Below are 11,531 nucleotides of genomic sequence, written 5' to 3'. Positions count from 1 at the left end.
TCTGTTTTGCAAGACAACAAGCCTGAAGTCTTTATATGAACTTTTAGTTTTTAACATATCCTCGTAAGATTAAAATGAACCAGCTCAGCTGGGGACCTGCTGCTAGTGCTTTCTTCCCACATACCCTTCCTGCTACACAGGGAACACTTTTTTTCAGTGGATCTCAAAATGTCACCATGCTTTTCTGTCTTATGCAAGCTGTCCTGCTTTATTCCATCTTATTTAAATAGGAGATCAATGAACTAACTGCAGATCTGGGTAAGCTCTTCAGTGTGGCTCTCAGGCTGATCAACAGACCGGTTCCTTAGATGAAGACAAATGCCATCTCCAGCATAGCTCTTAGCAAGGGACAAACGTAGTGACAAATAGGAACTCAGCATTATGCCCCAGCACTAACTTTGTCACTGCTACTTTTCAGTATCAGTCACTTGAGTAACAAGTTACTGTGGAAACGTTAGGTTGCTCTGCAACCTGAATTCGAACGTGTGCTTGCTCAACCTTCTTGAGATCTGAGCTTTCAAGAAACAAAAGGATGAGGAACCTAAGATGAAGTATCACAAAGAAAACATTTTGGAAAACAAAGTGGAAATCTTAATGAGCTACTGAATCTCGTGATTAAGACTAAAGACAAAAATATCCCTACTGATGCAATAGAAAGCATCAAGTAATTTAAGTTCACGTACTTGAATTAACAGACACACACACAAGAAAAACAGAGACATGCTTAAGGGGAGGCCAAATTGTTTTATTTAATTTTTTTTTAGTGACCAATTGGATTCTTGGCAGTAAGCTCTGCTTTTGTAATTTTTTTTTTTATTTTTTTTTTTTTTTTTTTTTTTTTAGAGAAACCAGCAGTGCTCAAATTGATGGGTTGGAATTTCTTCTCAAATTCCAATTAATCTTAAAAATGAACAGATGAACAGAATTCCTGGAACTGTTTCCAGAGCAGAGAGCAAAACTTCACATTTGTACGGAAATTCCATGTTTATACTTGATTGGGACACAGAAGGTAAAACTATTGTCAGTAGTGCATGAACAGAACATTCACATTTGATCTGGAACTTTAAAATGAGAAAGCAGTACTCTCCTTTTAGAATTTTCATTACCTTGTGCAAATGAAGTCAAGTCTTCATGTGTCAAACACACACTTAAAATTGTCCATATTGTATATACAAGACATCTACCATTCAGGCAGTGCAAAATACATCATTTCATAACAAAACTAAAATGTACCTCTCAAAGTATGAACAAGAATATACACATAGTACATGATGTACACTATTTACACAACCATAAAAAATATAATACAAGGATTTGTTAATGTAGTAAGACTTGACAGTCTTTTGCAATTTCTGTTGCAACAAGGCATGTTTTTAAGTTTCCTGGATGGAGTTTTCTTTGCCAATTACTCGAGATCTTGGAAACTATGCTTGAACTTTAAGGAGAGTTTTCAAGTGGACTGCCATCAGCTCTTTGTTTTGGTCAGACGGTTCAGCTGTGCCACCCACCCAGTGGCTGGGAGGCTTTGGAAGGACACTGGGGGACGGGGGATCACTAAATTTTGCCCCAGCGTAGTTTTCTTTTTGGCTCGCTTCAGTGAGGATAATGGGTTTCTTGGACCTGGTGTTTCTGAAATTCTCTGTGTTTTTAAGTGGCTTCTTCTCCTGCTTCTGCACTATTTCTGGCGATACAGAATCTTGCCAAAAGTTCTCTATCTTTTTTGCCGAGGTGATCTTTGTCAGCGGCATGTTACACTTATTCTTCTGCCTGGTAATCTTTGGTTGTTCACACAGATGTAAACTGTGAACAGGCTGGTTGTAGGGGACGGCAGCCTTCTCAGTCTTTCCCATCTTGTTCTTTAAGAACTGCAGGGACAAAGAACTCACGTCAACACACGACCCCTCTCCTCATTAAGTCCCTCCGGCAGCGCTAGCCGGACCACCAGACGCCTTTCCCGCACCGCCCCCGCGTCGGGCTCCCGAAACACCAGCGTCGGAGACGCGGAGCGGGGAGGCGGGGTCTGCGTGTCACGGGCAGCCCGCTAAAGAGCCGCCGCCACACCGTCGGGGGCTCCACCGCCACCGCCGCCGCCGCCTCCTCCGCCACGGCCGCCATGGGGCGCTGCGCCCCTCGCACGTCCCGCCTGCGCGCGCAAGGGCGGCTGGCGCGCGGCCAGGTGGCTAAATACGGCTGTTGCTGGGCTCGGCGGCGGGCGCTGATTGGTGGAGCCGGGCAGCCAATCGGCAGCCCGCGATCTCGCTCTCCCCGCACCATCCCTCCCTCCCCCCCCCTCCGCTACCCTCCGCCCCGTCCGAGCGGGCGTAACGGAAACTCTGCACCCCCCCCCCCCCAACCCCGCCGCAGGCCCCCCCGCCGCCATCACCGTTCCACAACCCCCCCCCCAGCAAGGAACGAAAAGGGAGGGTGGGAGGCGAAAGCCCTTCTGGAGTGTGGGAGAAAGGAGGCTGGGGGAAAAGAAGCCGAGGCGAAGTAGCGGAGCCCGCCGTTACCTCCTTCCTGAGGGGCTTGCTCGGTGCGGGTCTCGAGGGGGCGGGCGCGGTGGGGGGCTCCTCCGGGGGGACCGTTATGAGGCCGGGGGTGGCAGGCGAGACCGCTGGTGCAGGGTGATCGCGAAGTTCGCCCGAGCCCTGCGTTCCCAGCGGGGTCCTTCTCCCCAGGCCGGTGCGATGCTGTTGGTACTGCTGGTATCGGCCGGAGATGAGCCCCGCGGGGCTGGGTCGGATCTTTCCCTTCCTCCGCCGGACTCTCTTCAACGCGGGCCGCGCGCTGCCCCCCGGGCCCGCCAGGCAGCAGCTGGGCTGGTTCTCACAGTTGCTGTCCCCTCGCCTGAGGCGCTGGAAGAGGGTGGGGGGCAACCGCCTGGGGTCTTCGGTGCCTGCCGAGATGCGAGTCAGGAAGGGCGGCGGCGCCGTGGTGGTGACCATGGTGGGACGTGGGTACCCAGAGTTGTGTCGGGAAGAGGGGTCGAGCCCAGACGGGGGTGAGGAGGTCGGGTCGCTGGGGAGTGTTCGCCTGGGCTTTGAGGGCTGAGATGGTGGCGCAATCGGTTCCGCTGTTAGGAGAACATGGCGGGGGAGTGAAAGAAGCAGCCAGCGGCGCTCGGTGTTGTTACCCCAGCGGGGAACGCCCCCTTCCGCCTCCCCGCCAATCACTGTGCGCCGACGGCTTGAGCGGCACGCCCCTCCACCGCCCGCCGCCAATCTCCGCGAAGCGGCGGCCTCTCCGGCCCCGCCTCGGCCAATCGGGAACGACACAAACACTTGAGGCCACGCCCGCTTCCGCAGGCCGGCCAATCCGAGCAGACACAAACAACGGGCACGCCCCAGTCTCCGAGTCACGGGTCCGCAGTGCGAAGCGAGCAAACGGGGCGTTGGCAGAGCCGCTGGCCAATCGGAAGGCAGACAAACAAACTTAGCCACGCCCCCTCCTCACCGCAGCCAATCCTAGAGGACGTAAACAGGCTGGGACACGCCCCGTGGTGGGCGGGGCAATGCCGGCGGGGCAGGCACGCGTCGCCCGCCATGGAGGTGCCGGCGTTGGGGCCCGTGGCGGCTGCCGGGCTCTCGCCTGCGGCAGCGGCGGCGGAGGAGGAGCCCGTCCTTGAGGCGGCGGAGCGGAGGCGGGACGAGCGGAGCCTGGAGGCGCGACGAGCGGAGCCTGGAGGCGCTGAGCCTGGCCGCAGCCGGCGACGGAGCAGTAGCGGGGCGGCAGCTGTCTGAGGGGCGGCGGGCGACGCTGGCGAGCGCGCTGGAGCTGGAGGGGACGGTGCTGCGCGAAGGCCGCCTCACCCAGTTCGTGGCCAACAACCTGGAGCGGCGGATCCGGCTCAGCGGCGCCCCGCGGGGCGAGCCGCCGGCGGGGGCTGCTGCGGCGGCGGGGGGTAGTGGTGGTGGAGGTGGCGGTGGCTCCATCCCCGCCATCGACCCCGGGGCGCTGCAGGACGTGGTGGCCCTGGCCGGGCAGGTAGCGGCCCAGGTGGACGAGCTGCTGCGCAACGTGCACTGCGGCCTGCAGGCCCTGACGGCCCTCAGCGTGGGCTGCATCCAGACCTACCGCGACGGCGTGGAGAGCCTGGGCGAGGCGGCCGATCTCAGCATCCGCGCTATGTACGCGCTGGTGGCGCGGTGCGAGGAGCTGGACCGAGCCATGCAGCCCGTGCCCGCCCTGGCCAAGCGCATCCGAGACATGAAGGGTACCCTGGAGCGGCTGGAGGGGCTCTGCAAGTAGGGCCGCCCCGGCGGGGAAGGCCGCCCGCCGCCCTGCCCGCTGACACCGGGAAGCCGGGCCCCGCCGCCGCCCTTACTGTGCTCGCTGGGCCTTCGTCTGGCGTTAGAGAGGGGCTCGACGGCTCCCCGCCGTGCCCGACTGCTGCTCTCCCTCTCGGGTAGTCCCACCGCCGGGACCGCACTTGGGGTCTCCGGCTCCCCAGCTACCCCCTCGACCTCTCTCTGTGTCCTTCTTTGTGAGCAGCCGACACCGCGGCCCGTTCCCTGGTGATCGGAGGAAGCGAAATCTGTGCGGCCGATGAAGGAAAAGGTCCCACTTAAAACCGCGGGGTAAATGACAGATAGTGCTTTTTAGCTTCAGCTCCAGTAAAGAATTTGGATTCCACATGCCTTATGCTTTCTATTTATTGAGGGTCAGGAAAAAGTAACCAGTCTTAATTAAAAGCAGCTGTTTTGGGGTTTTTTGTTGTTTGTTTTTTTTTTTTTAAACCAAATTTGAAATTGTTGTAAATGCTTGATGCTTACAGTCATACATGCTTCTTTGTAGTCGACTTAGTGCCTAAGGAGTAATTCTTACTTCTGCCCTTACAGCAATTAAACACTGAAAACACTCCTGTTTCTTACAGGACACAGTTGTAAGAGAAGATAAGAGGAAAATTAATATATATATCAAAGACACTTGTTTTCTGAGAAGACTATAAAATCCACTGATTATAGTTGAAATAACAAATTTATATTCAAAGTTCTAAATAAAAACCTTCAGATAAAATATGCTTTGCCTCTTTTAGTCTCTACTGTTTTTACAGTGCAGAAGTTTAAGTGGCATCACTGTGAAAAGATCCCGTGGTTCTGATTTTCGTGGGGTTTTAGGGTTTTGTGTTGGGGTTTCATGTTTTTTTTTTTTTATAATTGGGAAAAGTATCTAATTAGGAACATCAGTATGTGATGACAGTATATGGGTGTATGATGAACATAAAATGGGTACCTTGGGAAACTTGTATAAATTGAAGCTTTTTCTTTAATCTGCATCACTGCATGCAGAAGTGATTTTGCTGCATCAGTGAGTATTTCCTCTGAGGCCTGAGAGAAGCCAAAGTCTCTGCTCCCTGTGGTTCCTATGCAACTACCCTCTTAGGTGATGCTCTTAGTGATCCATCTAGGTCCTAAATGCTCTTGTAACAAGATTTCAGCAGAGAAATGATCATTGTGATCTTCCTGGAACAGGTTGCTCAAGGAATGTGTGGCTGCCCCCTCCCTGGAAGCATTTAAAGCCAGGTTGGAATGGGGCCTGGAGCAACCTTATCTAGTGGGAGGTGTCCCTGCCCTCATGGCAGGAGGGTTGGAACTAAATGATCATTAGGGTCCCTTTCCAACCCTAGCCATTCTGTGGTTTTATGATTATGTATGTGTAATTGTGATTTTGGTGACCTAAAAACTCTTTTCAGTGCTCCTAAAATTTTTGCTGTAAAGGTTGCCTGAAATCTGACTCAAGTCCTGTGGCTTTTGTTGATAGGTTTATGATCAGTGCAGCAGCTCCCCCACCGTAACCTCATGAAAAACATTCAGTGGGGGGGACGGGTGGGCAGTGTGGTGCTTCTGCATGTAGACAATACTGAATTGCATCAAAATAACCAGTTTTTATGCCGCTCTTCTAGCCTGTTTTGGGCTTATCAACATGGCCACGTCTCCTGCAGCAGAGGGATGTGTTTTGCCTGTGGCCTTGTAGCCCTAGCAATGGGAGAAGGCTGGAAATGGGTTGTGCCAAGCTCATGTTTTTTGTGGTCACAGCTCTCATGGTGCTGTCTTCTGGGGAATAGCTGTGGCTCCAGAAAGGGGGCAGAGGTCTAACAGAGTCCAGAGGAGAGAAAAAGGAGAGAACTCGGAGAGAACTACTAAGGGTCCCTGCCCCTTAGCCTACAAGACACTTGAGATTTCATAACACTACAGCAACAGCTGTACTCTTAATAGCTCTGGGGTGTTATTCTTGGGAAACTTCGAACTTCTCTATCATGGAAGTGCAGTAGTTTTGCTAAGTATGTTTTGCATATGTCAAGAATGAAAACCAAAGACTGATCTTAAGCCTCCGAATGTTGTAGAAATATACAGGAAAGACCTGCAAGCTTATTTGTATAGCCACATGGGTAGAGCTGAGCTTGATTCATACAGGCTGAGGTGGAGCCTTTAAAGCATACGTGTTTCAGTGTGCTACCAGGTTTTGGTAGCATTTCATTTGCAGTCATCTATGTTCAGTGCTAATTCCATGCTAAAATTGTTGAGTCTGTAGAATAAAAGGAATAAAAGGATTACTTTTTATTAGGACTACTTTTAATTGTCGCTGATTTGTTGTTACTGTGTTTAACTTCTTAATTATTGCTTTTCTTATTCGGTAAAATAATTTGAAAGCTGATTTAAACTCTGCTCCTGCATTTGTACAGAGACCCATTAGTGTGGTTGCAGAGCTGGTTTCAGTGTAGGTCCTCAGGCAGTAATTTCTGACACTGATGTCATTCATGTGATGAAAAAGGGATGACTAGGGAATTGCAAGCATGAAGGAAACAGTAATTACACTCTTTGGGTTTGTTTTTTAATATCTGTGTGAAAGCTCCAGCTTGTTTGAAGGGCATACTTCACTGAGCTTGATGAAGTGACTCCTGTTCCCAGGAGTCTGCCTTGTAAATTTGCTGACCCTGGGGCAGGGATGGCCAAAATGAGGTGAGCCTGTTCTGTGCCACCACCACCAATATGTAACAATATGTAACTCCATAGGTGCTGTGGTTTCCAGCTGCCCCATCCATACAGGCTGCAGGATGGGTGGCACTTGCCAGCATCCTTGTCAGTGCAGCTCTGGTACCAGCTCTGTCCCAAGTTTCATGTGAACCATTTGTGAACTGAGCTGTGTGCAGCCACTGGTGAACCTGGTCCTCCCCCAGCCAGAGGCTTTTATACTGCCTTTTTGATCCCAGTCCAGACTTTCTTGTGCATATTCTCTGTTAATTCTGGCATTGTTCCAACTTGGGTGCCGAGTGGGAAGCTCTCAGGTTCTTTAACCCTTTTTTGTTTTCTTTTTGCTTACCCAGTCAGTGAACAAAGTAAAAACCATGCTTGGATTTTCGAAGATCTTCAAATGGGTTTGCTTATATTTTCTTGCATAGTCACTTAGCCACTCAGCTCTACAGCTGGTCTTGTTTTCCACTCTTCCTCAGCTGCCAAGTGGATTTTCATAGTAACAAGACAGGGAAGGTCAAAGAAGAAAACTAACAAAATAGAATGACGTGCAGGGAACTAAGCAAAGCCAGGTACAGAATGAGCTGTTTGCCAGGAATGACTGCCCTGCTCTGATAACTGCTAGTGACTATTAGGAATTAGGTTAGTTTGGTAATTTTCCTTTTGTTCTTCAGGACAAGTGTCAGATCAGATTGTGGAAATCCTTTTTCTGATCAAGGTGTGGTTGGTTCTGTTTAATTCAGGTTTTTTTCTTCCTTCCCTCCTCTCTGTGGTTTTATATTCCTTGACTCTGAACTGATTCCAAATCTGTGCTATTTAAAGGAGCTTTACTAAGCAAAACCTTATTACAGCTGAGGAAAACAACCAGCCACCTGAAGCAGGAATGGCATTTCATCTCTAAGGCTTTTGTTGCAGTGTTACTTTGTTGCATCAGGTATTCAGTAAGTAAATATATCAATTTTTTAATGTATCTTGCTGCCAGACAGACTCTAAAAATGTCCAGATTTATGGTGGTACCTACTCCCATGAGTTAGGTCTTGACTGAGTTAGAGGCATGAGGAGGAACAATGTGTGAGATGAACCCAAGGGCATACCTCTTAGTGATGCAACTGTTTTGTAATGGTTTCAAATATCATGGCTGTAATACCAGGAGACAAAAAACTTAATTTCAGAGCCTCAAAATTAGCAGTGGCTTTCCAGAGGAGTTATTAGATCAGCTCTTACAGCAAACTGTATTAGCTGAAACTGAAGAGTCTTTAAGATGGAGGCCTCTTGCAAAGAGGTGTCATCCAATACAAGACAGGTTCTTTCTGTCAGATGCCACAGCACCTTGTCTTGATCAGCACTGCAGCAGATCATGTTTATGTTGCTGCCACAAGCTTTTTCTTTCTTTTTCCTCCTTTTTTCCCTCTTTTTTTTTTTTTTTTTTTATATTTGAAATTACTTCGAGAAAAGAACACTCCTATTACAATCAAAAAGGGTTCAGTTGATAAATTTTCTGTGAATTCTTTCTCCACTTCTATTCCCACCCCTCTCATCCCCTCATTCCCATTCAGGAAGCATATCCTGGATCCTCCCTGTCAGGCATGTAAGAGCACACATGAAGGAGAGATTGATGACATCTCTCCTTTAGAAAGCTTAACAGAGTTATTGCCTCAGATGCAGGAACAGAAACTCATCTGGGTTTCACATCTGCTGCTTCATCTTTGTTCCTGAAGAAAACTGCTGTCATCATTAGCCTCTCCTGTTCAAAGTTCCGTAACAAGAAATGTGAACAGTGGACTTGGGCCCTTCCAACTTAGATCTTCCTGCCCCCTTTTATGACAACAGCAGCATTATGTCTTTCCTAACAGGAATAACGACAGAGAATCAAAATTTCAAACCTTCCTGCAGTTCTGGTTCTCTTCTACTAGTTATATTAGAAGCAATGCAAAAAACAAACCAAATTAACAACCCATAGCCCTCCACTCCGGAAAACTGCTAATCTACCCTCTTTCTGAATCTGAGAGGCTGTGAATAGGTTGGCAGTTTCATAAGCACTGAAAAGGTTTTGGCTGTCAAGACTGAAGGGGAGAGCTGAGGAGGGACTGCTTTATACCAGTGTGTAGCAACAGGATGAGGGGCAATGAATCATAGAATCATAGAATTGGCTGGGTTGGAAGGGACCTCAGAGATCATCAAGTCCAATCCTTGAACCACTACCACTGCGGTTACCAGACCATGGCACTGAGTGCCACATCCAGTCTCTTTTTAAATATCTCCATGGCAGGAGAATCCACTACTTCCCTGGGCAGCCCATTCCAATGCCTGATCACCCTCTCCGTAAAGAAATTCTTTCTAATATCCAACCTAAACCTCCCCTGGCACAACTTGAGACCGTGCCCTCTTGTCTTGCTGAGAGTTGCCTGGGAAAAGAGACCAACCCCCCCCTGGCTACACCCTCCTTTCAGGGAGTTGTAGAGAGTGATGAGGTCTCCCCTGAGCCTCCTCTTCTCCAGGCTGAACACCCCCAGCTCCCTCAGCCTCTCCTCATAGGATCTGTGCTCGAGTCCCTTCACCAGCCTGGTTGCCCTCCTTTGGACCTGCTCCAGGACCTCAATATCCTTCCTAAACTGAGGGGCCCAGAACCGGACACCAGACTTGAGGTGTGGCCTCACCAGCACTGAGTACAGGGGCAAATGGTTTTACACTACAGCAGGGTAGTTTTAGATTAGATGTTAGGAAGACGTTCTTTGCTACAGGGGTGCTGAAACACTGGAACAGGTTTCTCAGTGGGGTGGTCGAGGCTCCGTCCCTGGAGACATTCAAGGTCAGGCTTGACAGGGCTCTGAGTGACCTGACCTACTTGAAGATGTTCCTGCTCCCTGTGAGGGGGTTGGACTAGATAACCTTTAAAGGTCCTTTCCAACCCAACACATCCTATGATTCTATGATAATATGCTTGAGATGGGTCTTGTTGTAGTGTTGAATTCTGGTGAGACTGGAGAGAACGTGAATTTAAAGAAAATAAAATACTACATTTTAATTATAATATTGATAGGGTTTGAGATGGGTCAGTGTACATGACACTTGTAAAACTGGCATCTGTTTGCTATCAGGGTTGGACTGCTCTGTATATTCATTAACAGGGAGAGCATAAAAGCAGAGTTAAAACTATCTTGATTATTTTCTTAAATTACAGCCAGAAAGCACTGTCACTGTAATTGGTTTTGGAATTTGAATTAATGTTGCTGGGATTAATCACTGTGCAGTACCTCTGTTGGATGTTAATTTATTTCAGAGAAGGGTAATAATTTATGTCAGTATTTTTATTTTCATGAATGCTAGTTAGAGAGGGAAGAAACTTAGAATTTTGCCCAACACTGTATTTGTTGTTTTAATATGGCCAACCATGTTTTTTCCTTGTTTTCTTTATGGACAGTCCTGGAAAAATGCCCAGCATTGAACTTGATTGTATGACAAAGAGCCTCTACCCAGTGAGTTGTTAGGAAGATCTTTGTTGAGGACAGCTTCCTTGTCTGGATACACAGAAGAGGAAGAAATTTCCACAAACTTCCCAGACAAGAATTTCTAATTTTACAGTGATATAATAATCCTGCGTATCTGCTTTCTCACTGGCATTGTTTGACTACACGCAGTAGCCGGAAAAAACAAAACAAAACCCAAATTGAAACTTTAGGTTTTAATAAGTGAGCTTTCTTTCTATGGCCTAATAGCAGCAGTGATGTTTAACAGCCATTTTCACTCTAATGAAATCTTTCTTGTCTGAACTTGAACTGTTGCCATTCAAGGAAATGCTAATCTGAAAATAAATTCCTTTCAAGTCAAACTATCATTTGACTTTGTTCCTCTTTCTGTTTTCACTGCCTATGCAATATGTTTACTCAGTGGATGGGTTTTTTTTTTTTATTCTTGCAGGCTGGGACTTTCCAGTGATGTGTCCTCAGCTGAGAAGAGAGGGGAGTTTCTCACTGCTGAGCAGTATCAAGATTTTCCATTTTCCAAAACTCTTCCCATGTGCCATTTTTAGTTGATGATACAGATCTAGTTTGGGTTTGTTTCCCTCTTTAAAGAAAGAGATGTTTAACTACAAGCCTTTCATCTATCCTGCTTTGATGTAATCGGCTTTCTTTTGTTTGCTGGGAGCAACTGGAAAGTTCTAAGTGTCCTTCACACTCACCATTTTCCACAGCCACCAGTTTTACTGCATTTCTCCTGGCAAAAGGTTGTTCTGGACCTTGTGAGTTCTCAGTGTTATTACTTGATCCCAGTTACCTTCTGTCTTCAGTTGCCTGGGTTACTGCATCAGCGTTGTTATGGTACTACCAAGGCAGCAGCCTCACTTTCATCCTCTTTGAGCTGCCCTTGCTGTTTTTCATTCCTATTATGCCTCAAATTCAAAATGGTCTCCTGCAAGTCCTGTCTGAGCCCAGCTTCTGCTGCCTACCTGACCTATGCTCTTTCAGTGTCCCATTCCTTTATCCTTTAAAGTGTCCCTTTAAATTACCTCAAGATTTTTTTTCACTAGGATTTCCTTGCTGCTGTCCTCTGCAATGCTTT

At 48.2% G+C, this 11,531-nt stretch overlaps 2 protein-coding genes across 2 annotated transcripts; one reads left to right on the top strand and one right to left on the bottom strand.

Moving 5' to 3' along the window:
* Positions 1–729: 729 nt before the first annotated feature.
* Positions 730–3,140, bottom strand: PNRC1 (proline rich nuclear receptor coactivator 1). Its single transcript, XM_030446928.1, has 2 exons — positions 2,511–3,140; positions 730–1,865 (listed from the first exon to the last, which is right to left on the bottom strand). Exons 1-2 carry the CDS (start codon positions 2,943–2,945, stop codon positions 1,425–1,427), a joined length of 876 nt encoding a protein of 291 aa, XP_030302788.1. The 5' UTR covers positions 2,946–3,140; the 3' UTR covers positions 730–1,424.
* BORCS6 (BLOC-1 related complex subunit 6) lies at positions 3,053–5,025 on the top strand. The gene is given in 3 exon segments (XM_030446929.1): positions 3,053–3,535; positions 3,537–3,580; positions 3,636–5,025. Coding segments are annotated over 3 exon segments (1,140 nt in total). The 3' UTR covers positions 4,249–5,025.
* The last annotated feature ends 6,506 nt before the right edge of the window (positions 5,026–11,531 follow it).

This window comes from Calypte anna, chromosome 3 (assembly GCF_003957555.1).
Source record: "Calypte anna isolate BGI_N300 chromosome 3, bCalAnn1_v1.p, whole genome shotgun sequence".
In the NCBI taxonomy this organism is placed as follows: Eukaryota; Metazoa; Chordata; class Aves; order Apodiformes; family Trochilidae; genus Calypte; species Calypte anna.
Note: the sequence above shows the minus strand (reverse complement) of the source record. Positions and strands in the feature narration are given on the sequence as shown.

Excerpts from the sequence above, each read along its gene's own strand:
- PNRC1 (XM_030446928.1), bottom strand. The coding sequence starts at position 2,945 with ATGGTCACCACCACGGCGCCGCCGCCCTTCCTGACTCGCATCTCGGCA. Across the intron at positions 1,866-2,510 it reads GCAAGCCCCTCAGGAAGGAG|TTCTTAAAGAACAAGATGGG; the intron begins GTAACGGCGGGC and ends TTGTCCCTGCAG.